The following is a 27572-nucleotide window of genomic DNA, read 5'->3' on the forward strand; positions in this document are numbered from 1 at the left end:
TAACACTCTATAAGTCAGACTTTGCCTTTGTCTCACCATAGCCCAAAACCTATGCTAGTGACACAGATTAAGTCTCTTCTCCTGTGCTCACACAATTTCTAATATCAGAATGATGTTCTAAAGGCCTGAGTACATCAGAGAGTGGTACAACAGAATTCATCCGAATGGCTGGAGGCTTGGTGATCGGGACTACATGCAGGGCTCATTGGTTAACTACTGCAGCTAACAGTTAGCGCTAATCAGTCACATTACCTCTAGATTTCACTGGGGGGTGGGTGTTCAAGATGTACTACCCGCTGTCAGCAAATCAGCTGATCATAGCCTACTTCCACAGCCATAGTCTACTGAAATGAATTGATTTCACAGCAAAATGCTGTGGTTTGGTGCGACTGGGCCTTAACATGAGCCTCCACTGCTTTATACTTGTCTTTCTGTTGCAATGAATACAGAATACATCTCTTGATGTCAACCACCAATTACTCTCTGATGTCTGAACCCTGTCTGTGGTCAATTAGTCCTGAATGAGAACAGAATTCTTTAAAAACAAGCCACAGATATATAGTTTCATGTGGAGATGTCCCAAGTCTATCCTAACTATTGGTATCGGAGGTGATCCATGTTTTAGTGAATCACAATCAGCTAAAATAAAGCCAGTCAGAAGTCAGTCCTTTCCCTTACTGTACTCTGCTGCTCTCCTTTACAGCAGCCTACAGTGCGAGCATTTTGCAGACCATAGCTTGTGAAGGTGAAAAATGATTTGCCTGCACTGGTGAGAGTGACTGGATTCTATTTTTGCAAAGCTCCAACCCTGATTCTCCCTTTCTTATAAGCAAAGAGTCACAGTGTACAAAACATTTACAGTTGGTACAGCTTCTTAGCTGGTGCTGACTGTCACTTTCAATGACAATGAGATCATTGAGATCATATCAGCTGTCACTCATTAATGTCATTTTTGTAACTTGATGGCAGGCCAAAAGGAAACTGGTTTGTGTGCTCTCTCCAAGCCGGTGACCCAAAGCCCTTCCTGAGGGTAAAGCCTCTGTGTTTCTGAATGACATGTCTTCTCTCACGTCACATCAAGGTTCAGGAGAGGGAACCTCCCAGTTCATCTTTCATTCATATCATATCATGTCAGTGATTTCAGTTCTAATGTGTGCAAAGGTCAGTGGAGTACACCTGTCACTACACTCAGCCAGATACATGTTTAATCAACATTGCACATCACACACTGCTATGTAACTATGCAAGTACTGGACTCTGTTGGAACTTAATCAATATCAAAGGATCAGATCAGTATCAGGCTGTGCAAATGTTGATTGGGATGTTCCTAGTTTCATTTTTAAAAAAGGCTCAGTGATTTCTGGAATACTGTAATTTCAGCAAACTTCAAAGCAGGACTCTTTGTGGAATTGAGTCAAAATCAACTACAGTGTGTGTGTCAATTTTCATGAAGAAACATGTCATACAGTGCAACAATGTGGCTCAGGTTTTGGACAACAATGGAGCACAGAGGAAGAAGATAAATCAGGCTTTGATACACATACAGTACTTGTTAGTAGGGTACGTTCATTGTTGGTTTGGGTCTTCTAATGGTATTTGTGGACAACAAAGGTGCTTTCAGCCATCTGCCACTGGGACACATTGAGGATGTGTTTTTTGAATTGGTGTCAGCACAGTGCAACTTTAACAGTGCAGCTCATACATCAAAACATTTTTTATAGAAGTGATTTGGGTAGTTACCTTCTGAAGAACAGATATGAGGCATCTAATCCTAACAAATCCTTTCATTTGACTTTGAACCACTATCAGTGTTTACAGTGGACACAAATGTAGAATTTGTAGCTTCCTAATTGACATTTAAGTTCTAACAAACATATCAATTCAAGCTGCAGCTACTTTTGTTACTGACTGTGCGATTAGTTCAATCAATAATGCAGCCTACTTTTGTTAATGTTCACAGTTATTGACCACATAGTGATGGGCAGGGGGATGAGGAGCAGCTCTGATCAATAGGAGTGATGTCATAGACTCTTTAGCCTCGTCTTGTACCTGACCCCATGCTGGGTCTCTTCTTTGAACCCCCTGTAGGAGCATCAAGCCCCCTCTATGGAAGGAGTGCACGTAGTAAAAGTTTTCCCTTCCTGTCTGCCTTAATCTACCTGCAGTCTCCACTCTGAGTGATTCACATGAGAAGACATAGCTTGAAATGGATCAGCAACTACAGAGAAATTATGCAGATCTGTAGATAAACAACAACAGAACTGCTCGCTTTTCTTTAAATCCTCTGGGATTGGCATTGGCCTCAACAGGCAGCAGAGCTCATTGTGCTCATTTGCAGACTCTGAAAGTAAATTTTCCTTTTAATCCTCCCCATAAATACGTCAGAACATCTTTGTATACTTTAAAGTTTTGAACCAAACAAAACAACTTTGAGATGAATAAGAAGCTCTTGACAGTAGATTCAGAAAAAAAATAGTTTGCGAGAAACATAAAAAGAAAAGGCTGAGTATATACTGTGTTTATATGAATGAAAAGTGTCTAATTCAAACAGTAAAACAAATCAGTAGTGTCACTGTTTGTCTATCAGCAGAATATTTCAAAATTGTCAGAGCAGAGGAAATAGTGGTGGATGAAATAAAGAAACAATTATTTACATTTCAGCAGTGATACTGAATTCAGAAGTATGTCTCCAGACATTTATCTTTTTTATCAAAGACTTTGAAACTAACAAAGATGGAGACTTGCTGCAGCAGTTGGGGTTTAATTACCTTGCTCAAGGGCAGTGTGGTAATGAGGAAGAGGCGAGCTGTGCTTGTTTATTTCCCCTGACCTGATTCTCACCCAAAACTCACTCATTTTTTTGAGCACTGCAGGGTTTCATATTACACTCAAGAAAAAAACACATTTAAGAAAATGCTGAGGTTAGATTCTTTAAGGGCGGCAAGGTGGCGCAGCAGGTAATTCGCGTGTCTCACAGCAAGAAGGTCAGTTTGATCCCTGGGTCGGGCCTTTCTGTGTGAAGCTTGCATGTTCTTCCCGTACATGCATGGGTTCCCATACATCAAAACATCTTCCTCCCACAGACCAAAAACATGCTCATTAGGTTAATTGGACTCTAAAATTGCCCCTAGGTGTGAGTGTGAGTGTGAATGGTTGTTTGTCTTGTGTGTTGCCCTGCGATCGACTGGCCACCGGTCCAGGGTGTGCCCCGCCTCTCGCCCGTTGACAGCTGGGATAGGCTCCAGCCCCCCCAACCCCGAAAGGGATAGGCGGTATAGAAAATGGATGGATGGATGTTCATTGGTCTGCACAATCATAAAGTTTGGGCTGCAGGCACATGGGCCATGTCAAACTTACCTCAGCAGACCTGTATGGACCCGAGCAGCCATGATGGTGCAGAAAGAATAATACTGGATTTAAATTTTAGTCATAATTGTTTCTGGGGACACATCCCCCAGTATTCAAATATGCTCAAAATGTTCCCTCCAATATAAACAGGAATAATATGCTGACGTGCTGAGGTAAGCATATCGTCTCACTTCCTGTTTCTGGTTGCTGCCTTAGGAGAAGCGTGCGTTTGTCGCTCTTGTTCCTCTGAGTGTAATTTGCTCTGTGTTTTGTTACAGCTGCCTTTTGTCCACGCTCTAAAGGAACATTAGTTCTGTTCAAGCACCCATAAGTCTGTTTATTTAGCAACCGTCAATTTTATTTGTCTGGGCGCTTGTCTGCTAGCTACACCAGCTTAGCCTAGCAGCTAGTGATGGCTTCTCTCTGTCCCTCTCCAGCTCTCTCCTGCTTGGTGTGTCACATGTTTAGCTACTCCTCTGCCTCCTTTAGTGATACTGGTACGTGTAATAAATGTAGTTTATTTGGTGAGTTGGAGGCGAGGCTTAGTGAATTGGGAGCTCGGCTCCGCACCATGGAAACCAAACCATTCGCTGTAGTTAGCCAGGCCCCCGTAGCCGGTGCGGACCGACCAAGTGCAGCTCCTGCTAGCCGTCCCTCGATAGCTCCCGAGCAGCCGGGAAACCAGGGAGGCTGGGTGACTGTTCGAAGGAAGCATAGTCCCAAGCTGAAGCCCACGGGTCACCACCAACCACTTCATGTTTCTAACAGGTTCTCCCCACTCAGCGACACACCCGCTGAGAAAACCAACTCTGATTATTGGCAGCTCCATTTTGAGAAGCGTGAAGTTAGCGACACCAGCGACCATAGTCAAATGCCTGTCGGGGGCCAGAGCGGGCGACGTCGAATCAAATTTGAAACTGCTGGCTAAGGATAAGTGTAAATACCGTAAGATTGTTATTCACGTCGGCGGTAATGACACCCGGTTACGCCAATCGGAGGTCACTAAAATTAATGTGGAATCGGTGTGTACATATGCTAAAACGATGTCGGACTCCGTAGTTTTCTCTGGACCCCTGCCAAATCTGACCAATGATGATATGTTTAGCCGCATGTCATCATTCAATCACTGGTTGTCGAGGTGGTGTCCAGCAAACGGTGTGGGCTTCATTGATAATTGGCAGACTTTCTGGGGAAGACCTGGTCTGATTAGGAGAGACGGCATCCATCCCACTTTGGAGGGAGCAGCTCTCATCTCTAGAAATCTGACCAATTTTATTTATGAACCTAACCCCTGACAACTCAGAGTTGAGACCAGGAGGCAGAGCTGCAGTCCTACACGCTTCTCTGCGCCTCCATTAGAGCAGTTACCCACCCAACACTCCATAGAGACTGTGTCTGCCCCCCGACCACATAAACTAAGTAAACCAAAAGTACAGAGAAAAGGAGTTAAACATAAGAATCTAATTAAAATTAAAACAACCACTGCAATAGTACAACAAGATAGGAGAATTAAATGTGGACTCCTTAACATCAGATCTCTGTCCTCTAAAGCTGTTCTAGTAAATGAGTTAATATCAGACCATAATATTGATTTATTTTGTCTAACTCAAACCTGGCTGTGTCCTGAAGAGTATGTGAGCCTGAATGAAGTTACTCCTCCGAGCCATATTAATACTCACATTCCTCGAGGCAGCGGCAGAGGAGGTGGAGTTGCAGCCATTTTTGACTCAAGCCTTTTGATCAACCCTAAACCTAAACTTGACTATAACTCATTTGAAAGCCTTGTTCTCACTCTTTCTCATGAAAAATGGAAAACAGTGCAGCCAGTTTTATTTGCTATAGTATACCGCTCTCCTGGTCCTTACTCCGAATTTATAGCTGAGTTCTCGGAGTTTCTATCAGGCTTAGTCCTTAAAGCAGATAAAGTAATTATTGTAGGTGACTTTAATGTACATGTCGACGTTGATAATGACAGCCTTAGCACTGCGTTTATCTCAGTATTAGACTCAGTTGGCTTCCATCAGAATGTACATGAACCGACTTACTGTTTTAACCACACCCTCGACCTTGTTCTGACATATGGCATTGAAATCGAAGACTTAATAGTCTCCTCACAGAATCCTCTTTTATCGGACCATCATTTAATAACTTTTGAATTCATATTACCAGACTACCAGCCAGTAGGCAAAAATTCTTATACCAGACTCCTGTCTGATAGTGCTGTAGCTAAATTTAAGGATATGATCCCATCAGTATTTAATTCAATGCTATGTTTCAATACAACAAAGGATTCCTATGCTAACGTTAGTCCCTCCCAGATTGACTACCTGGTTGATCGTGCTACAGGTTCATTGCGTATGACACTTGAATCTGTTGCTCCCCTAAAAAAGAAGAAAATTAAACAGAGGAGGTTAGCTCCATGGTATGCTCCTCAAACCCGCAAATTAAAGCAAACTTCACGGAAAATAGAAAGGAAATGGCATGCTACCAATTTGGAAGAGTTTCGGTCCGCCTGGCAAGACAGTCTTAAAATATACAGGAAAGCCCTCCGCAGTGCCAGGGCAGCCTATTACTCTGCACTAATAGAGGAAAATAAGAACAATCCCAGGTTTCTCTTCAGCACTGTAGCCAGGCTGACAGAGAGCCATAATTCTGTTGAACCATGTATTCCTTTAGCTCTGAACAGTAATGACTTCATGAGCTTCTTTAATGATAAAATTCTAACTATTAGAGACAGAATTCATCAGCTCCTGCTGTCAACAGGTACTGTTTTGTCTTCAAACACAGAAACCGTAGAAACTGTTACTCAGTCTGTCGCAGTTTTAGACTGTTTTATTCCTGTTGACCTTCACCAACTAATTTCAATAATTTCATCATCAAAATCATCAACCTGTATTTTAGATCCAATCCCGACTAAGCTGTTTAAAGTATTACCTCTAATTCACTCCTCAGTATTAGACATGATCAATCTGTCTTTATCAACAGGCTACGTACCACAGTCCTTTAAAGTAGCTGTGATAAAACCGCTACTTAAAAAGCCTACTCTTGATCCAGGGGTTTTAGCCAACTATAGACCGATATCCAACCTTCCCTTTCTCTCAAAAACTCTTGAGAAAGCAGTTGCCAATCAGCTGTGTGACTTTCTAAATAATAATAGTTTATTTGAGGATTTCCAGTCAGGATTTAGAGTACATCATAGCACAGAGACAGCACTGGTTAAAGTTACATATGACCTTCTAATTGCATCTGATAAAGGATTTGTCTCTGTACTAGTCTTATTGGATCTTAGTGCTGCATTTGACACCATTGACCATGGCATCCTATTGCAGACACTGGAACACTTCATTGGCATTAAGGGAACTGCGCTAAGCTGGTTTAAATCCTACTTGTCAGATCGCTCTCAGTTTGTACGCGTTAATGACGACTCGTCTGTGCTCACTAAAGTCAGCTATGGAGTTCCACAGGGTTCTGTGCTTGGACCAATTCCATTCACCTTATATATGCTTCCTTTAGGTAAGATTATCAGGAAGCACTCAATAAATTTTCATTGCTATGCAGATGATACCCAGCTATATTTATCAATGAAGCCGGAAGAAACCAGTCAGTTAACTAGACTACAAGCATGTCTTCATGACATAAAGACCTGGATGACCTGCAATTTTCTGATGCTAAACTCGGACAAAACTGAAGTTATAGTAGTAGGCCCTAAACATCTTAGAAAGTCACTTTCTGATGACATAGCAGTTATGGATGGCATTGCGCTGGCCTCCAGCACCACTGTAAAGAATCTGGGAGTTATCTTTGACCAAGACATGTCCTTTCACTCCCATGTAAAACAAATTTCAAGGACAGCCTTTTTTCACCTACGTAATATCACAAAAATCAGGCATATTTTGTCTCAAAATGATGCAGAAAAACTAGTCCATGCATTCATAACTTCCAGGCTGGATTATTGCAATTCCTTACTATCAGGATGCCCAAATTCATTGCTGAATATTCTCCAGTTGCTCCAGCAACTGCAGCACATGTTCTGACAAAAACCAGGAAGCGAGATCATATTTCTCCAATACTCGCCACTTTGCACTGGCTCCCTGTAAAGTTTAGAATAGAATTTAAAATTCTCCTCCTTACTTACAAAGCCATAAATGGCCAGGCACCTTCTTATCTTAAAGAGCTCATAGTACCTTATTACCCCACTCGAACACTGCATTCCCAGATTGCAGGTCTACTTATGGTTCCTAAAGTCTCAAAAAGCAGAACAGGAGTCAGAGCATTTAGCTATCAAGCTCCTCTCCTGTGGAACCATCTTCCAGTCTTTGTCCGGGAGGCAGACACTGTCTCTACATTTAAGAGTAGGCTTAAAACTTTCCTTTTTGATAAAGCTTATAGTTAGGGCTGGCTCAGGCTTGTCCTGGACCAGCCCCTAGTTATGCTGCTATAGGATTAGACTGTCGGGGGACCTCCAAAGATACACTTTTTTTTTTTTAACTTTATTTATAGATTTTTCTTTTCCAGAGCATAAAACAACAACAACAATAACACAGTCCCACCCACCCACTCCCCACAAGGCCAAAGAAGAAAGTGTAAATAAAAATAACTCAATTGACATACATTATTATATTAAAAAAAAAAAAAAAAAAAAAAAACCTTCCTACATGTGTACACATCGTAAATACATGGTCACACTCATACCAGGTCCCGTGCACACATATTGTATATTCACATACAGGTACAGAACAATTATCACATACACTACTGTATAAAGGGCATGATGGCGACATTCTGATCTATCACACAGAACTTGCTGGTCATCCTATCTGCAGAAAGGGTGGCACACTAGAGTAATGTCAAGTGAAGGATGTGCTTTCAATAAACTCTATGAAAGGAGTCCAGGTTTTAATAAATCTGTCTTTGCTGCTGTTACGGCTATACCTCAGTTTTTCCAGTGGGATCATAGAGAGGACCTCCTTAACCCAGTGTTTAAATGACGGAGGTCTGGCTGACTTCCACTGCATGAGAATCGATCTCCGTGCCATCAGCGTTAGAAATGCTATGGTGTTCATCTGTAAGGTAAGGCAATTATTGGGTCAGGATCTACATTGACACCTCGTATGTAAGATACTGCTTCAAAAACCTTTGTCCAGAAACTGTTCAGAGATTTGCACCACCAGAACATATGACCCACAGTGGCTGGGCTGTGTCTGCATCTTGGACATTCAGGGCTGACGTTAGGGTATATTCTGGCTAGTTTCTCATTTGAATAGTGCAATCTGTGTACAACTTTAAATTGTATAAGACCATGCCGTATGCAGAGAGATGTGGTGTGTATTGACTTTAAGCTTTTTTGCCATATCTCATCAGATAATCTAATACCTAAGTCGCTTTCCCATGTCAGCCGAGAATTTTCCCACGATGGTGGGTCAATATCTTGTAACAGTTGGTAAATCTTGGCTACCCTCCTTCTTCCATTTGGATCCAGCTCCAACATAGTCCTCAATACACATTTAGGCGGTAAATGAGGGAATGGGAAATGTTTTCTAGCAAAACTGCGTACCTGCAGGTATCTGAAGAAGTGATTTTTAGGAATATTGTTGTCTCTCTGCAGTAGGTCAAAAGAAGCAAATGTGCCATCTACAAAGAGATCCTTGAAAAACACCAACCCATTGCGGTGCCACGTTTCAAAAGCAGTGTCAGCTTGAGATGGGTGAAACAGGTGATTTCAAACCAGGGGGAGGAGAGTGATTGGCTGATTGAGGTGGAAATGTTTCCTAAATTGCTGCCATATCTTGAGGGAGTTACTGGTAACCGGCCCCAGGTGTTGAAGACTTAAGTTACTGGGCAGAGAGCTACTTAGGATGGAGACTGGTGAAAGTGGTAAACTGGATTCGAGTTCCATTGTGGCCCACACTGGCCCCATCCTATTTTCATGCAGTGAAATCCAGTAATTTAATTTAGAAATATTTGCTGCCCAGTAATAAAATAGGAAGTTAGGCAGTCCCAGTCCACCCGTGCTCCTGGGCATCTCTAATGAAATTCTTTTAATTCGGGGCATGGAGTTGCCCCAAATAAAACTAGTAATATGACTATTCAATTGTTTAAACCATGCCTCAGTTAACAGAATTGGGATCATCTGAAACAGGTATAAAAACCTTGGTAGCACTGTCATCTTGATTGTATTAACTCGACCCGCTAGTGTAATAGGGAGAGCTGACCATTTAAGAAAGTCCTGTTTGGTGCATTCTAACAAAACTTTAAAGTTGCAGTCGTATAAGTTTTTATATGACTGTGTAACGTTTATGCCTAAACATGTAAAAGACTGTTGTTCTAATTTGAATGGGAAGCCGCTATAGTCGATGTGTTTAGCTAATTGATTTATGGGAAAGAGCAAGCTTTTTGTTAGGTTGAGGCTGTAGCCTGATAGTTTTCCAAATTGTTGTAGTGTATGAATAAGTTTAGGGATTGATTCCACTGGATTTGATATATATAATAAAAGGTCATCTGCATACAATGAAACTTTATGCGTTGTGTTATTTCTGGTAATACCTGCAATGCTTGGTTGCATTCTCAAGGATGTAGCCAGTGGCTCGATGGCCAGGTCAAATAAAAATGGTGAGAGGCAGCACCCCTGACGTGTACCTCTATGTAGCCTAAAGTAATCAGATCTGATGAAATTTGTGCACACTGAGGCAATTGGCGATTCATATAATATTCTAATCAACAAGGTAAAAGTAGGACCAAATCCAAATGTATCTAGTACTGTAAGTAAATAGTCCCACTCAACCCGGTCAAAGGCCTTCTCTGCATCAAGTGCGAGTACAACCTCCGCCTGCCGGGTTGAGTGGGTTGAATAGAGCACATTGAGCAAACGCCTCATATTATAGAATGATTGTCTCCCTGGTATAAACCCTGTTTGATCAGAATCAATAATTTTTGGTATCACTGTTTCTAAACGACGCAATAAAACTTTGGTGAGAATCTTGTAATCATAGCACAATAGGCTGATTGGACGATATGAGCCACAGTCTAATGGGTCCCTACCTTTCTTCAGCAAAACTGATATAGTAGCCTGTGTCATGGTAGAAGGAAGTTTCCCATGTGACACCATTTCCTGAAACAGTAAATGTAAGAAGGGTGCCTGTTTGGAAACAAATACTTTATAAAATTCTACAGGAAATCCATCTGGACCCGGCGTTTTACTATTTTGCGTGGATTTTATTGCCTGTATTATTTCCTCGGTTGTTATATCAGTATCAAGCATGTCTCTGTCCTAATTTGTGGTAGATTCAGGCCGTCTAAAAATGTTTAATGTCCGTCGCATTTGCAGATGCCTCTGACCTGTAAAGTTCAGTATAATATGCTTTAAAACAGTCATTAATGGTTTGTGGGTGTGAAGAGGTTGAGTCTGGTGAAACACGGATTTCAGGGATTGCACTTTGTGCCATTGTTTGTTTAAGTTGATGACAATAATAATTTCCCTGCTCTTTCACCATGTTCATAATATGTTTGTCTTGTTTTTAACATAATCCGTTCAGTCTGTCTTATAGAGAGGTTGTCAAATTTTGTTTGTAGTAGTAATCGTTCCTTAAAAAGGTCCGGTGTAAAGTTATGGGCCAATTGATTGTCTATATTCAATATTTGTTGGTTCAGCTCCCTAGTCGTTTATTGCGTTCTCGTTTCCTATGGGTTGCATATGGGATCATTTGACCCCTGAGATATGCCGTAAGTGACTCCCATATGGTAGCATATGACATTCCTGGGGTACTATTTGTCTGGAGAAAAAGGTCTATTTGGTCAGAAGAAATACATTTTTCAAATGATGGTTGTTTTAGGCGGCGCAGACTTTGATATTTTCGTGCGCTGCGCCGCTGGCACATCTCCTCCTCCTTCTCATCTCAGTCCCACCCACGCAACTCGGAAAGAGGGAGGGGAGAAGGCATGGAGTGGGTTTGACACAGCCGAGTTAAATTTTCACCAATCACAGCAGCTCCTCGCCTCACCTTTAAGAACGCCGCTGGTGAGGCGCATGGCAAGTTTGGAGGATGACTGAGACACAGGAAAGTGTCTGACACCCAAACTTCTCACAGGAGGAGACTGACATCACTCATGTCTCATGACATGAGTGATACCCGTTTGTATATACCGTTTATTTTTTGTCAGTGTATATATACACACACACACACACACACACACACACATGCACGCACGCACGCACGCACACACATATATATACTGACTATCTATATATTCTATTTATTTATTCATTTATATTCTGTTCTATATTTTGTGGTATATTTTGTTTATATATATATTCTCAACATAAATATATACTGTTTTTATATTTACTTTATATATATATATAGTTCTCTCTCTTTTCTTTCTTTTCTAATTTTATTCTAATTCTATTCTTAAAAGGAGCACTGCAACAAAAACAATTTCCCCTCGGGGATAAATAAAGGAATTTTGATTCTGATTCTGATTCTGATGTCTAAATATGAGGTCCTTAGACGGTAAATCCTCGGCCTCCTCTTCATCCTCCTCAAAGCAATGATGTACTCCATCTTTGTAGATAACGTTAAGCATTACTATGATTACATTTGTATTTGGAATGAAATGACGTGGGTAATACTGGACAACAATCATCACTTACGTTTTTCCATGTGTCTGTCTCTCTCTGTCTCTTGAGTGCTCTGAGATAGATGCAGTATATATGCTGTGTAGGACGCCACGGCTGTTTCTGGTTGGCATGGCGACGTCAATTGATTAGTTCACATCCCTGTTTCACCTGTGTGCATTCAGTCAGGGTAAGTGACCATTACGCGTGCCGAACGCGCTTGCGATGTCGTCAGATGAGATGCTGATCAAAATACAGGTCTGACTGTATGTGCTGACTCAGATAGCTGCATTGAATCGTGGCTGTTGCTAATTATTGATCGCAGTGTGCCTTTGATGACTGACTGAGCACTGCTGAAAACACCATTAAAACCATGCTGCTGTCTTACTGACGGTGTGATATATGGCGTCATCAACAACGTTTTCAGTGGATAGCTGTTATCACCTAGCAGCCACCCATCCAGAGGGGTGTCCCCCTGAAAGACTGTAGGGATGCTAGAATTCGCCGGATGAACGAGTCATGTGCTGACCCGGGGAAAGTGACATACACGTTTGTCACCGGGCAATTTGAGTCACAGATCACCAGACATCCCTGTTTCACCTGTGTACATTCAGTCAGGGTGAGTGACCATTACGTGCGCTGAACACGCTTGTGATGTGGTCAAATGAGATACCGATCAAAATATATAAATTTAGGTCTAACTGTATGTGCTGACTCAGATAGTTGCATTGAATCGCGGCTGTTGCTAATTACCGATTGCAGTGAAATGCCAGACACTGTGGAAACCTGACTGTGAGGTGTTGTTGACGTGAGCACACGACTCCGCTGGTTTACGAAAATCCACTTGCCCAAGTTGACCAGGTCTGAGGTGGCGAGCTTTCAGCGCACTTTTATGCCGCCGGCGCAGACCGAAATGGTCGAAAATCCCAATGCACCAGCTTATTATGCCGACACCTCCCCCCTACTGCGCCGCAACACCCATCCTGGCGCACCTCTGTACGCCTCGGTTTACCAAAATACCAAGTGCACTGTGCGCCTGCCTGCGCTGCTCGAAAATACCACTGCGCCGCGTCGGCGGCGGAGTCAAAAATAGAGCTCTAGCTGTCATTGCTAAGTCACCTGGAAAGCTAATTAGCCACACATTCACCCAGCAGTAACACTCACAGGTGTATTCAACTAACGTTAATGTCTTTATAGGGGTAAATTTATCACCAATCAGTAGCTTTCATTTATTGCATATTCATATATATTAAGCAAAGTGCAAACAGTAACAGTCAGCTCTCAAAACTGGGCAATGTAACACAACACATTATTAGACCTTATTAGAAAAAATACAGAATGAAGAAGCATAAAAGGTTCATCCTGAATTTTTCAATATTTTAGAATAGCAGAAATTTTGTTTTCATATTTTGGGTCTTTTTTGGCGGTGGGCCGACTCAACAGATACTTGGCCCCCCCCACATTGACTCCATACAGCCTTGACTTTTGTTTACACTGGAAGTGGGAATGTGTCACGTTATGTAGATTAACTAATGCTGCTTGTGATCACCTTGCACCTATGTTTTAGGATATATCTGACCATTTTTACGTTCTAGTTGTGGGAGAAAATAAAAAACTTTCTTCCACAGCTGTCTGACAGCTCTCACCACTGTTTACACAGCAGCACTAATTAGATCAGTCCCCTTCCACAGCTCTGGGCCAGCTAGTCATGGTACTGTTTTAATACTGTAGTCATGGACTGGTCAAAATGTGTAGGTGTTTGTGTCATTATATGTTTATAATGTGATCGTAATATCCTGACAGAAATTCTCTGATTGTTGTTCAAAATGTGCATTAATACAATTACAATGGAGACTCATCTGGTTAGTTACACTATGACACACAGTCCAGTGACATAAGCTTATTATTGTGTAACATGCTAATATTATTCCAAGTTATGTTATCAATAAAATATGTAATATGTACTTATCAGCACAGAACGTGCAGCAGGCAAAGAGACTATTTAATGCCAAGAATAACTTTGCACCAAAGACGACAATTAATTCAATCCAATATTTGTGGTGGATATGGTGGTGTTGAATGAATTTCTTATAAATACAGCTGTGTTCCCAGCTTTGCAAAAAATTTTCTTAGACTGGCAGCATGAAAACCTACAGTTGAGCGACTCTGAGTGAGTGTTTTTAGGGTCCAATTTTCCAGCACTGACGTTATTTTCTCGGTTTTCCTAACAAATAAAAAATGGCCCATGTTTTTCCCATGGGAACCCATTGAGACATTTAAAACATACTGTTAGATACTGCTGACTTACGACAATTTGATGAGAGTCATCCCATCAAAATGATTTGATGGCCAAGTGAGTATGAGTGAGTGGGCCAAAAGTAATTCCCTGTTATAACAAAGGAAAGATACAGAGGTGCTGTCGGGGGAATAAGCAGAGATGTTCCCACTTACACATCAAAACGAAGGTTCTGCTTCTCTTCAAAGAAGAAATCAAGGACAAACTTTCTCACAAAGTCGGGGTTCAGCGTGTTATCGATTACTTCTGTCCGACCAAACTGGAAGAAAGACAGTGGCAAGAGAGACAGACAGAAAGAGAAAGTCAACACCATGCTGATCAATGTATACATTTGGTGAGAGGGAAACAAACGTCCTTGGATGGTAATTCCTATGTCTGTGTAGTATCTTTTGTGGGTTTACAAGTTTTCGACAACCAAACTTTGAAAGAAAGTGACATTCTGCAAATCAGTTGGAACCAGTGATCAAACTAGAAAAGCCATTAAAATCTCTGATCCCATTATCTAACTTAGTAAAAATTACCCACATGCATTTATCTTCAGTCTTTTCCTTTGCTGGGGAGCATAAATGATTTTGATTTACTTTAGTTTTAGATCCACATCTGTCATTGAATGCAGGGAGAGCTGCCAGGGTCACTCAATTTTTAATATTCAGGGATTTACAGAATCCATTTAATTATCTCATTACCCAAATGATGCCTTTGCTGAGCCAATTAATCCTAATAATTTGTCGGAGGATGAAGGTAAAATTGCTAAAATTGACAAAGACAGAGCTAGATATTACTCTTGATCAACACAATTACATGACACATGTATAATGGGTTGAGGCTCCCTCTAAAATATGTACAAAGAAAAATCCCATTCTAATTGGAAGTGGACACTATTGGCATCCTCTTTGTGATGAAGTCACCTTAAATGGTTTCAGTTAACAGGTGTGCTTTGTCAAAAGTTAATGAATGGAATTTTTAGCCATCTTAATGCATTTGAGACCATTCATTGTGTTATGCAGAGGTAATGTTGGTGTACAGTAAAAAGTCCTATTAAACTACTCTCATAATCCATATTATGGTGTGAACCGTTCAACTAAGTGAAGAGACAGTCCATCGTAACTTTAATCTGTCAATCCAGAACATTTCAAGAACTTTGAATGTATTTTCAAGAAACCATCAAACAGTACGATGAAAATGGCTCTCATAAGGACTGCCCCTGGAAAGGAAGACCAAGAGTCACCTCCGCTGCACAGGAACAGTTCATTACAGTTACCAGTCTCAGAAATTGCCAATTAATGGCACCTCAGATTAGAGGCCACATGAATGCTTCACAGAGTTAAAACAGAGTTAAAACAGCACACAGCTGCACAAACCACTACTGAAGGAAGTCAAGTAGAAGAAGAGAATTAGTCAAGAGACACAAAGAATGGACATTGGACCAGTGGAAATCTGTTGTTTGTTCTGATGAGGCCATATCTGCGATTTTTGGTTCCAATCACGTTGGAGGTGTGATGGTGTTGGCCATCCATCCATTTTCTATGCCGCTTATCCCTTTCGGGGTCGCGGGGGGGCCGGAGCCTATCTCGGCTGTCAGCGGGCGAGAGGCAGAGTACACCCTGTACCGGTCGCCAGCCGATCGCAGGGCACATACACACACCATTCACACTCACACTCACACCTAGGGGCACCAATCAACCTAATGAGCATGTTTTTGGTCTGTGGGAGGAAGCCGGAGTGCCCGGAGAGAACCCACGCATGCACAGGAAGAACATGCAAACTTCATACAGAAAGGCCCGACCCGGGAATCGAACCTGCGACCTTCTTGCTGTGAGGCACGCGCATTGCCTGCTGTGCCACCGTGCAGCCCCGACACCATTGGCAATTTATTCAAATTGAGGCACACTTAACCAGCTTGGCTACAGTATTCTGCATTCCATCAGGTTTGTGCTTTGTGGAACCATCATTTGTTACTAGATGGGATAATGACCCAAAGCACACCTTCAGGTTATCTATGAGCTGCTTTGAAGAATCTAAAATATACAACACATTTTGCTTTGTTTACACTTTATTAGCTTACTACAGAATTCCACATGTTCTTTTATAGTTATAGATGTCTTTCAAGATTGACAGTACCTTTGATTGTACGATAATAATGCTGTAATTAATAATAATAATAATATTGCTATAATATCATGTCATATGATAAACATAAATAGCATCTTCTCAGATACAGTAGGTGAATCTCCTGTTGATTGCTGTAAAATTACACAGTAACTTCTCCACTCACAAGACAATCCCATCATGCTCTCTGGCAGGTGATAACAATGAGCTATTGATCTGTGAAATGCCTGTATCCCACACCCCTGTTCCTGCTCTCTTTTGTCAGTCTAACTCCACACTCAAGAGAGAATAGAATCTTCTCCATCAGGTATTAATCTCTGGTTGGCTTCGGTCAGAGGTCCTAATGCTTGTCAGAGCCTTCAGAGTTATGGGTTCAGATTGTCACCAGAGGCAAAATTATCCTGTCATAGATGTCAGAAGTTGCAACTAATTTATTAAGCTTCATGTTTTAGTCTGTCCATAATGAGACCTGTTTTTGTTGTACATTACAGCTACAAGTGAGTTTAATATTAGAATTATTGCGAGGACATACAGCTGTGCTTTATACAGTTTCAAATGATCACATCTATGTGATGGCAAAAACCAGTGAATAGGATAATGAATGGCTTGCACTGCATCCCACGGTGTGATAGTCAAGATGAATAGTTGTCAGTATATGTGTTATCTGGCTCTACAGTATACTAGCCAATTGGCATAGACTGTTAAGCTGGATGGTTGATGATACAGTCCATGGCTTCCTTCTCACTGCCAATGTTTGTGACTTTAGTCAGTAAAGGTCTGTTAGAAATAAATCAATAATGTGTTTTGTTTAATCTTTAATCAATAAGCGAAACACCACTTTGCAGAATGACGGTGATGATTTCACATTCATCTGCTGAATGAGGAACGCTTCTCTGTGCTCACCTTAAATCTCAGTTTAACATGTGGACATACCAGCACATTTACCACATCACAACTACAGCTGCAATTCGCAGTCAATTATGGTCCAGTATGCCGCTTACACAAGTATGATGTGTAAACTTGAAGTCTTCTGATCACATAAACTGAGAATGGACTTCTCAGTGAAGTAGGGGACACATTGTGTCCACTAGTTGAATACTTTTGAAATGAATGAAGACAAACATCGTTCATTTCAAAAATGAACAATATAGGACAGAGACACGGAACTTTCCGGCAAAACTAAAGGTGGAGGAATCTTTTTCTACATCAACGGTGGTTGGTGCAACGACGTGATCCAGCAGCACTGTTCTCCTGACCTGGTATCTTTCATCATAAACTGTAAGCCTTTTTATTCACCCCGTGAGTTTACATCCCGCCACAGTCAAACGTGCAGGACGCACAGCATATGCTCGCAGACCAGATACTGTGTGTGGAGCAGACCAACCCGGACTCTTTAGTTATTGTCCTTGGCGACTTTAACAAAGGTAACCTCACCCACAGACTCCCTAAATACAGAAAGTTTATTAAATGCTCGACCAGAGAGGAGAATATTCTGGATCACTGTTACACCACAGTCAGGGACGCTTATCACGCTGTCCCCCATGCTGCACTGGGCCACTCTGACGGTCCACCTGATTCCTGCGTACAGGCAGAAACTAAAGCACTGCAAACCTGTAGTGAGGACATCAAGGAAGTGGACCAGTGAGTCTGTGGAGGATCTCCAGGCATGTTTGGACTCTACTGACTGGGATGTGTTCAGGACTGCTACCAACAGTCTGGATGAGTACACAGAGGCTGTGACATCCTACATGAGCTTCTGCGAGGACTGCTGTGTTCCATCACGCACCAGGGTGATGGTGCACTTCTACACAGCCATCATTGAGTCCATCCTCACCTCCTCCAGCACCATCTGGTACGCTGCTGCCACTGCCAAGGACAAGGGCAGACTGCAGCGTGTCATTTGGTCTGCAGAGAAGGTGATTGGCTGCAATCTCCTGTCTCTCCAGGACCTGTACACCTCCAGGACCTTGAGGCATGCAGGAAAGACTGTGGCTGATTCCTCCCACCCCGGACACAAACTCTCTGAGACACCCACCTCTGTCAGGAGGTTGCAGCCCATCAGGACCAAAACCTCACGCCACAAGACAGGCCACGCCTGACGCCAACAGTTTTTTCCCGTCTACTGTCAGCCTTATTAACAAGGCCTGGAACCCCCCCCCCCAACACTCTTCACACTTCACCTCTGCCTCATCTCACACATTGACATTGCCATAACTCTTTGGATTATATTAACACTCAGCTTGGACTTTCTGAAAAAACAGAGTGTTTAAAAAAAGGGGCTTGTGTATATGTATTTATATTGCTATATTTTTTACTACTTTAACAGCTTATTTTTTTCTAGATGTGTCATGCACCAACTTCACCAAAGCAAATTCCTCGTATGTGTAAAACTGTACTTGGCAATAAAGGCTTTCCTGATTCTGATTCTAACTCTGATTTTGTGTGTGTGTGTGTGTGTGTGTGTGTGTGTGTGTGTGTGTGTGTGTGTGTGTGTGTGCACGCGCAAAAAACTTATGATTAGTAGATGAATTATGTTTTAAAGCAGTCCCACTGTGGGTCCAGGACAGCATTCTTTGAAAAGGAGCACATTACCTCTCAACTGGAATGCTTTGTAATTGACTTGAAAGTCAGTTAAGATCGACGGGTTGGTGACTCCTATTAAGACAATAAATTAAGAAAAATAAATACAATCAAATGGACATTAGGGGTGTTTAGATAAATTAAGCCTTTTTGATTAGGACTTCATGCAGTTTGTGAGGATGGACTAAAGGGAGCTCCAGATGTCCATGTACCTAATGTACATGATCTCTCAGATGCTATTGATATTTAGCAGGTAGTCACTGTCAGCTTTTAAACAATATATAAAATTACAAAAGAAAGTGAAGTGTTAGTGTCTTTGAAAGTGGCAGAAATATAAATCTGATGTTTATTTGTATACTACCAAAACCATTTCAATGTCAACTGTTCTTGTAAACCCTGTAATCCATATCATAATACTATGCAGATATGACATATACCTGTATGTTAATGCCAGGCGGAAAGAGGATCAAACACCCACATACTGTACTGTAGAGCACACTCACAGAGAAAGCCTTCCACTGCCTCTACAGTGTAGCAGCTCTGGGGCAAGGACAGAAACTTAAAGACTTTGTGCCATCACTGCTCTGCTGACAGCTGCCAAAACACCCAGCAGTGTTACCCACTGCAGCTCCACTGATCCTTAAAACGGAGCCCTTTTTTTCATATTTACTTGTTAACTGTTCCCTGGCTTCACAGTGGAAGTGCCCTGACATGCATCGAGGGATAGGACATCGAGAGGCTCTTCATATTACCACTGTATTTAAGAGTGCGGGGGAGAGGGTGGAGCGGGGCAGACCTACTTGCTCACGGTTGCATCATGATCTTTTGATCCAGCAGTGACAGTAGCATGCAGGAAAACCACACTGAATGCTGCCCATAAATAATAATAATAATAATTTTTTTAAAAAGTACAGCAAGGAATACATGTTTCAGAAATGGTTCCAAAAAACTGCCAAACATTTATGGTTTTTGTTTTGGTTTGTTACTTTGAAAGAGGAAAGGAATGAGCAGGGGAACATCCATCCATCCATTTTCTATACCGCCTATCCCTTTCGGGGTTGCGGGGGGCTGGAGCCTATCCCAGCTGTAAACAGGCGAGAGGCGGGGTAGGGCAGGGCAACACACAAGACAAACAACCATTCACACTCACACTCACACCTAGGGGCAATTTTAGAGTCACCAACCTGCTGCGCCACCGTGCTGCCCGCAGGGGAACATAATAGACAATAAATAAATAAAAGGAAAATAGATGCGGATTTGATTATATTACTAATTACATTTTGCTAAAAATAAACTTCAGTAGTCCTCATTATTAATAAATAAGCCCTTGAACTAAAAAAAGAAGAAAAATAGATGGACAGTTTCAACATAGTTTTGCAAACTGAAAACATTTTGACATGTCAAACGCATGACCGGTATTTAACAGTGTTAATAATCCTAATCCGTTTACTTATGTGTCAGTTCCTGGACACATGTATTGTTCATGCTGGCTCACTGTTATGGCTTGCTGTGATGCTTAAATGGAACTAAGCCATTAAGGTTGTTGACAGCATTGCTTTTCTTCCAGTGACAAATCAAAATGTGTACCACATACCATGACAGAGAAGAAGAAAAAATCTAAATGCATGCCATTCAGTGTGCAAAGCAAGGGGTCCTTTCTGCACGTTTGTCTTCCAGCAATGGTTGCTGTCAAATGTTTCTGTAATTATGGACATAATTCCAGCAGCATCTACGATGCCAGGCCACGTTGATCCAATGGGGGGGCAGATGTGGTTGAAGGTGGAGGTTGAAGGCTTCAGATGCATTATATTGTTTTAAATGTAATTAAAAATTTTCATAAAAAATATTCTGAGATCCACTCAGGCTGCACATTGCCATATTGAATTCCAGTAATAGAGAGCCCAAGTGTTCCTGAGGTTTGCTTTCCGTGTTCTAAGACAGATGGGCTCCACTACACCAGTTGCTCTAAGAAACTGAAACCATTGTGGCTTTAAACAACTGAGTGCAACTGAAAAAACTGAGTGCAGCCGCCTCGCAGTATCACTTCATCCATGTCCATAAACTCACCAATGTCTTCTCCTACAGTCATTCAGCTCTCTAACTGTAATCCCTGCTGTCTCAGAACTGTCAAGATGTTAAAGTAGGACTAGCTACTTGCTTCTTTTGTCAAGTGTGTTCAAGCAGGGAACTCGAACGTTGTGGGTGGTTTTGGTTTTTCATGCATTTTCATTAATCAGGGTTTCACCCAGTGTTCAATATTGGGAATAGCAATGCATCAGATCAATCAATCCATCTATCACTGGTTTAGAATGCACATTCAGTCACTGCCTAATTCCATAGCTGCAAATACATTTCCCATTGAGACTAGAAGAACCTAGAAAACAATGTAGGCAAGATGGGAGGTAGAGCAGAAAATTGCTGCCTGACATGATTGTCAGTGGATTGCCTTGAAAACACAGCAGTGCAACGCTCTCCCTCTTGTTGAAAATCAGTCTAACTCACTCAGCAGCCGATCTCTCTCTCTCTTTATCCCTGCAATCAACACATACAAATAATCCTCCGGACAGACCATCCAAACATGGTATTTCCTTAGATAGAATTAAAATGCCAGTTTTCTAAAGGCATGGATGTACTGGTCTACACAATCCACAGCAAAAAAATAAACAGGATACTTTGTTTCATTTTACTCGATCTGAGCAGTCGTCGTGCCATCGCAGGTAAATAATGAGCAATTTCGTGATTTAAACATTGAAATGTTTAAAAATATATTTAAAAAGTGTCTTAACCCCAGTAGGCCCACCAAAAATTTAAATCCTGGCCCCGTCTATGCTTCCAAGGCTAGATTTTTAGTTATGAGTGAAGTTAGAAACCCAATTGGGATTTTGAAGGAGGCTGTGTGTTCTGTCTGGAACAGAACCCAGATGTTTTGCTTTCACTTTGGCCATGACCAAAGCCAGTGACCTTTGTTGTTTTCAGACCTGTCACCCCTCCAGTTTTTCCTGGAATTCTCTTGCATCTCACTCTTCTCTCCCACTGTCCTCCTATTTAATAATTTTCTCATAAATGTCACTTTTTTTTTTACCTTTCTGAAAAATAAAACGTTGAGGGCATAACCACCTACTTGATGTGTCTGCTACATTCCCTTCTGATATAGCAGGTGGGAGTATGTGGAACATTAGTTGTAAATGACTGAGTTTAAACTATGTCTGCCACCCCTTTTCATCATCACTCTATAACACCAATTAGCTGACTTGCCAGTTGCATCTGTCAAAATCAGAACTGAATCATAATAAGTGATGTGTACATGTCCTTCACGTAATACATGAATAACTGAGTGCAGAATTTATATGTAGTTTTGTGTTTTCATTGATATAATGCAGGAATGATCACAGCATTTCACTTTCAAACAGGTATCTGATTCTGACTACCTAACTATAGTCACTTAATGTAGGAACCAGTTAGCTCAACCGTTGCTTTGATATTTTGAAGCAAGTGTTTGCCTTGTGGTGATTTTAGGACTCACTGTGTGTACCCTTGTCTAACTGTAAGGTGTATGTGGACAGTGGTATGGGTAGTGGACTGGTACTGGGCATTTCCTTTATTTTCAGATTCCAATGTTGACAGGCATGGCTGATTATGTGGTGCAATAAAAACAGCTTACATGAAATTCCAACATACTGTCAACAGACCTTCACCACTAATCATATGAACTGTCATTTCAAAAGGAAAATGATAAATGCCAAACATATGTGAAGGGAACCATCAATTTCCATGCCTAAAACAGTGTTCCTACACAAGGTCATGGGTGACTGGAGGATAAGCCAGTAATTTAGAGCTCCCAGCTGCCCTAATAAAGTATGCCTGTCTTTGGTCTTTGGAATGAAACTGGAGCACTCATAGGAAATCCAGGGCCAGGATTTAAATCCAGCAGCTTCTTTTTATGCAGCAACAGTGCTAACCACCGTTCTTCTGTGACATGCAAACTGTGTATTTTGACAGTTTAGAAGAACATATCATCAGCAGCTTGTTACGTGAATTACAGAAATAAGGGACAAAACCAACTTGTCAGTGAGTCCCCTCAAATGTTGAGGTTTTGACAAAAATGATGCACAGTTCAACTTTGTTAATAAAAGTATTTGTAGGCATTGGACCCTTGGCTAAGTCCTCTCCCCCCTTTGGTAATGTTGCTGGACTTCCGATTCTTAGGCTGTACATATTCAGTTTACAATAATAACAGTGGCAGATTTACTGTTGGAGTTCACAGTATTTCTTTTTAGTGGGTCCTTGACTTTGGACAGAAAACAAAAGCAGGATATTCATTTCAGTCTGCAACTGTTCATTTTGCCGAATAAATTGAAAAGATGTAAGATGTAGCTTGCTAGCTAATTAACATTAGTTAGCTCCATTGGTTGGTTGAAAACAGTCTCTAACTCTCATTTTAATGGTTCCACTTGACTTCTTATAAACTGAGACCACTGTAAAGGGGCATTGAGTATGCACTTAAGTGCTAAAAAGACTGAGGCTAAAGCTCCATGTGCCACGAAAAGGATCAAGCATTCTCATCAGCTGATATTCTTTGTAAGTGTGACAGTGTAGTATATTATTAGAACCACTATATGGAAAATGTAAAATCAGATCATGACTGAGGACAGGTTAAATTTACACTTTGCTCATAAAGCTTCATTTTCAAACAGTACGACAGTCTTAACGCCCAACTAATCTGGTTGTGAAATGTAACAATCAGGTAAGATCTCAGGTCCAAACAATTATACTTCATGCAGAGACAGTGACAGTTTGGAGTGATTCTCAGTTTCTGAACAGATTCTAGTTCTCTTATTCAGACTTTCTAAATGTTCATATGTCTGATAACAACACGACTGCTTTGTGAGTCCCAAGTGTTGAGGAAAGGACATGTGAGCTGCAGTGATCACAGCCTCTCTATGGTGAATATGAATTGTCACCCCTAAGATTTAGGTGCAGGGCACTTCCACTAATGACTAGCAACATGCTGGAAGTACTGTCCAACTTAAACGGCTGTGCGAAAAATGTTCGGTCTGCTTGTCTCTTTAGCAACTGTTAGGACAATTGTTCAACAGTCCAGATACAGCTAGGTGAAAGGAACTCACAGAGTGCACCTATCAAGTGCAGCCGCTTTTTAATCATGCCTGCTGGGCGTAAGCGAGTCGAACACCTTGGCTAATTAAATCGAAGTTAAAGCACAACACCGCTGGCACCAGTGTGTAACCCTCTTTTTTTTTTAAGTTGGTCGTGTTCTCTAGTACCTCTGGTCTATGGGTAATAAGTGGGCTACAATTTCTCTTTGAATATTCTTCTTTATTCACCTTTAATCGACACGAGCATGGCAAGACAGTATATACAGACTTTCACTCTCCTGGGGTTCACACCAGCAATGGGTTGCTGTAACCTAGTTTGAACATAATTTCTAACTAAGGACAGAGTTTACGTGCTACTTAGGGGCGGCTGTGGCTCAGGAGGTAAAGTGGTCATCCGCCAATTAGGAGTCCACATGCTGAAGTATCCTTGGGCAAGATACTGAACCCCAAAGGCTCCCCGATGCTGTGCCAATAGCCCTTAGTAGATATACATTGGCTTGTGTTGTTGTTTTTTGGGTTTTTTTGTGGAGCTAAAGAACTTGTGTGAAGTGCACTTTACAGACATTTACTGCAATATTCTGTTGCTGTCTCTGAAGTGGTTTTCACTGTCATACGCTATTACTGAAATAATGATATAAAGAGAAATGCAGAAGTTGTCTAATATCTCTCTCTATGGCAATCTGTGTCTGTCTTTGACTATTTCAATTATTTTATTGCCCATATAATGAACTAATACTACTCTTCTTTCTGACATTGTAAATGCAACTTCATGGCATCATAATTTAGATAGAAGAAGAGCTTAGTGAGAACAAGGTCACTTTACTAACTGTTAAAGACAAATTAATATGGAACAGTTGTTTCCAACCAAATGTAGTGCAAATTTTAACTGAATGTGCAGAAAACCAGCAACAGACAATGCAAATGTGTGTTTCCAGACACTGTTGTTATGCAAACATTCCATTCCAGTTGCATGCCATTAAACCATTGCAGGAGAGGATGACAAGATGATGTAATGGGGAAAAAATGGAAAGCTCAGGTGAAGAAACACACTCAGTCTGTGACTGATCCCACAACTACGACTCTGGTCTTCATTTCATCCAATCTCCTCTTGTCTGTGTACATTCATGAGAATTGTTTAAACTCTACTGTGTATGTCATTCTACGGCCCAATGAAGAAGAGAATTCCATCTAATATTGTGTTCCTGGTGATGCCTAAGAAAAAAATTTCACAAGAACATTTATTTAGAAATCCGCCTTTCCTAAGTACAGAGCCCCTAAAGTGCCACAAAGAAAAAAAAAAAAAAAACTATATCGTGTGCACTAAATCAAGCACACCAGATACTAAAACGTGTGCACATTTAAGCTAAATCGTGCACTTGAGATACAGTTATTTCCCACGCTTTGACTTGTCCGCGCATACAGCTCTCCGTAGTGACCACTTTAGATGTTCACAGTCACGCACGCGATACAATGGAGAAGAACTCAGCTAATTAACTTTTATTTTCAGCTCGGAATGTCATATAATGAGACATGGGATGTGTTGCCACCTGTCTGCATAAATGAACGAGTTAATTAAATCGAGCACATGATTTAGCTTAAACATGTGCATGTTTTAGCATCTCGTGCACACGTTTTAGTATCTCGTGCGCTCGATTTAGTATCTCATGCGCACATTTTAGTATCTCGCGCACTCAATTTAGTATCTTGTGCGCACGATATAGTTTTTTTTTTTTTTCGTGGCACTTTAGGGGCTCCGTACTAAGTACTGCTGTTAGGCGTATATTTATTCAAATTCTGATTTTTATATTTTTGTAGAGTAAAAGCAAAAGGAAAAATATTTTACACCATCAAACACCAGGCTGCAAAGTCATCAACAAAAAGACTGAGTGCCCAAGGATATGTGCCCATTGTCTTTGCACACTGCTGATTTGCGTCACGTTCAATAAAACATGACGCAACACAGTTGTAGAGAAGCATCTGACTCCAGAGGACTCATTCTCTCTGTGCCTGACTTGTAAAATGAAGCTTGGGAGACAATGCATTAAATTGCATATGTGTGCATGCATGGTTCCCAGCAGCACTGTACTGTGAGCAGCAAAACAGGCGCACAGCACTGAGGCAATCAGAGCTTTTCTCTCAAGTTGAGTGTTCTGCATCTTAAATGAATATGAACTGAATCTACAAGGAGAAAGTAGACAGAGAGAAAGGAGAGAGGGGGAGGGACTTCGTCCCAACAGAGCAGGGATCCAGAAATGCATGTAACAACCACAATGTGGACACAGAATGTCAGCTGAAATGGGGATAGGATCATTATTATTCTTATTCCGCAAAAGTTGTTGAAAAAGTAGGTTAACATGGCTGTGCGCCTCCTGAGGGAACAGGTTAGGTTGGCAGTCAGGCACTGTCAGAAATGAGCTAATGAAGCAAAAGAGAGAGAGGCAGCTGTGTCTGCTGGAAACACTTAAGCCTGCACCATATTATAGTAAAATAACTTATGGCAAGACCAAGCCTTCTGGGTGCCCTGAGAAGGATCCGATAACACCTTCCACTGCAAATGTACAAAACCTTATAAACGCCTTGGGGCAAATAAACACGGACAGCAAAAATACTCCAGGTGCTAAATTTACATGAATGATGTAGATTAAAATTTGTTTCACATTATGAACAAACATTTACTGTGACTAAAGTTTCCTTTAGCCATAGCAGTAAACTTTGGAAATGTAATAATACAAGGTTGATAAGAGTGGAGTTAGCTGGCTGTACAACCAAGACAATGAGCTGGAGGAAACTAAAATGCTCCTGTGCAGCTCAATGGAACATTTTACCCACTAAATATTCCTGGGTTAAAACTTTACGTAAAACTTAAACTTACACAATATTGACTTAAGAATACACAGTACCAGTGGTTTGTTTTGACATAGTTTTATTCACCCAAGCTGAATACAGCTATCATCTTCATATCCAAACCTTAACACAACCAGCTCAAGTTTTACCTTAAAACTGTCACCAATTAATTGTTAGTTGTACAAAGCATTGTGCATGTGATGCTAAAAAAGGGACCCAGAGAGAATTTTACATTTTCAGTTTGTCTGGGGGCCCTGGTGGCTATGAGGCCCCGACCAGCTGTTTAGTATGCATATCTCAGGCGAGCTCTGTCCCTTTCCCAATAACAAGTAGCGCAGGAGATTACTATTTCCATAACACTAATTACACACAATCCACTGTCGGTCTGGCATTGCATTTCCAACCCTTAATTTCCTTCATTACGATCAGTTGATACACGCTAAACACAACCTCTATGAGATTTCCCAGTTACGAAATGCCTCTGGTTTTCTCTGATTTTATGGTTTATTATTTACTGACAAAAGCAAGATGCCACATAAACATCAACACTGCCCACCTACCTGGTCATTCACAGGAGAAGAAAACGACTGATCTTGATTTTCAGAGGGTGAAAGTTTGAAATTCTAAGGCAGCACTGCTTCCACAAATTAACAAGTAAAATGATTTCTAA

The 27572-nt window shown here is 41.2% G+C and overlaps 1 protein-coding gene across 1 annotated transcript in view; it reads right to left on the minus strand.

Moving 5' to 3' along the window:
• LOC139329489 (copine-9-like) overlaps positions 1-27572 on the minus strand; it is a 183627-nt gene that overhangs the window by 123582 nt on the left and 32473 nt on the right. The window contains exon 4 of the mRNA XM_070959834.1: positions 14411-14514. Within this exon, the coding sequence (XP_070815935.1) occupies positions 14411-14514 (104 nt within the window). The remainder of the gene's footprint in view (positions 1-14410; positions 14515-27572) is intronic.

The sequence above is a fragment of the Chaetodon trifascialis genome, chromosome 3, assembly GCF_039877785.1.
Source record: "Chaetodon trifascialis isolate fChaTrf1 chromosome 3, fChaTrf1.hap1, whole genome shotgun sequence".
Classification (NCBI taxonomy): domain Eukaryota; kingdom Metazoa; phylum Chordata; class Actinopteri; order Chaetodontiformes; family Chaetodontidae; genus Chaetodon; species Chaetodon trifascialis.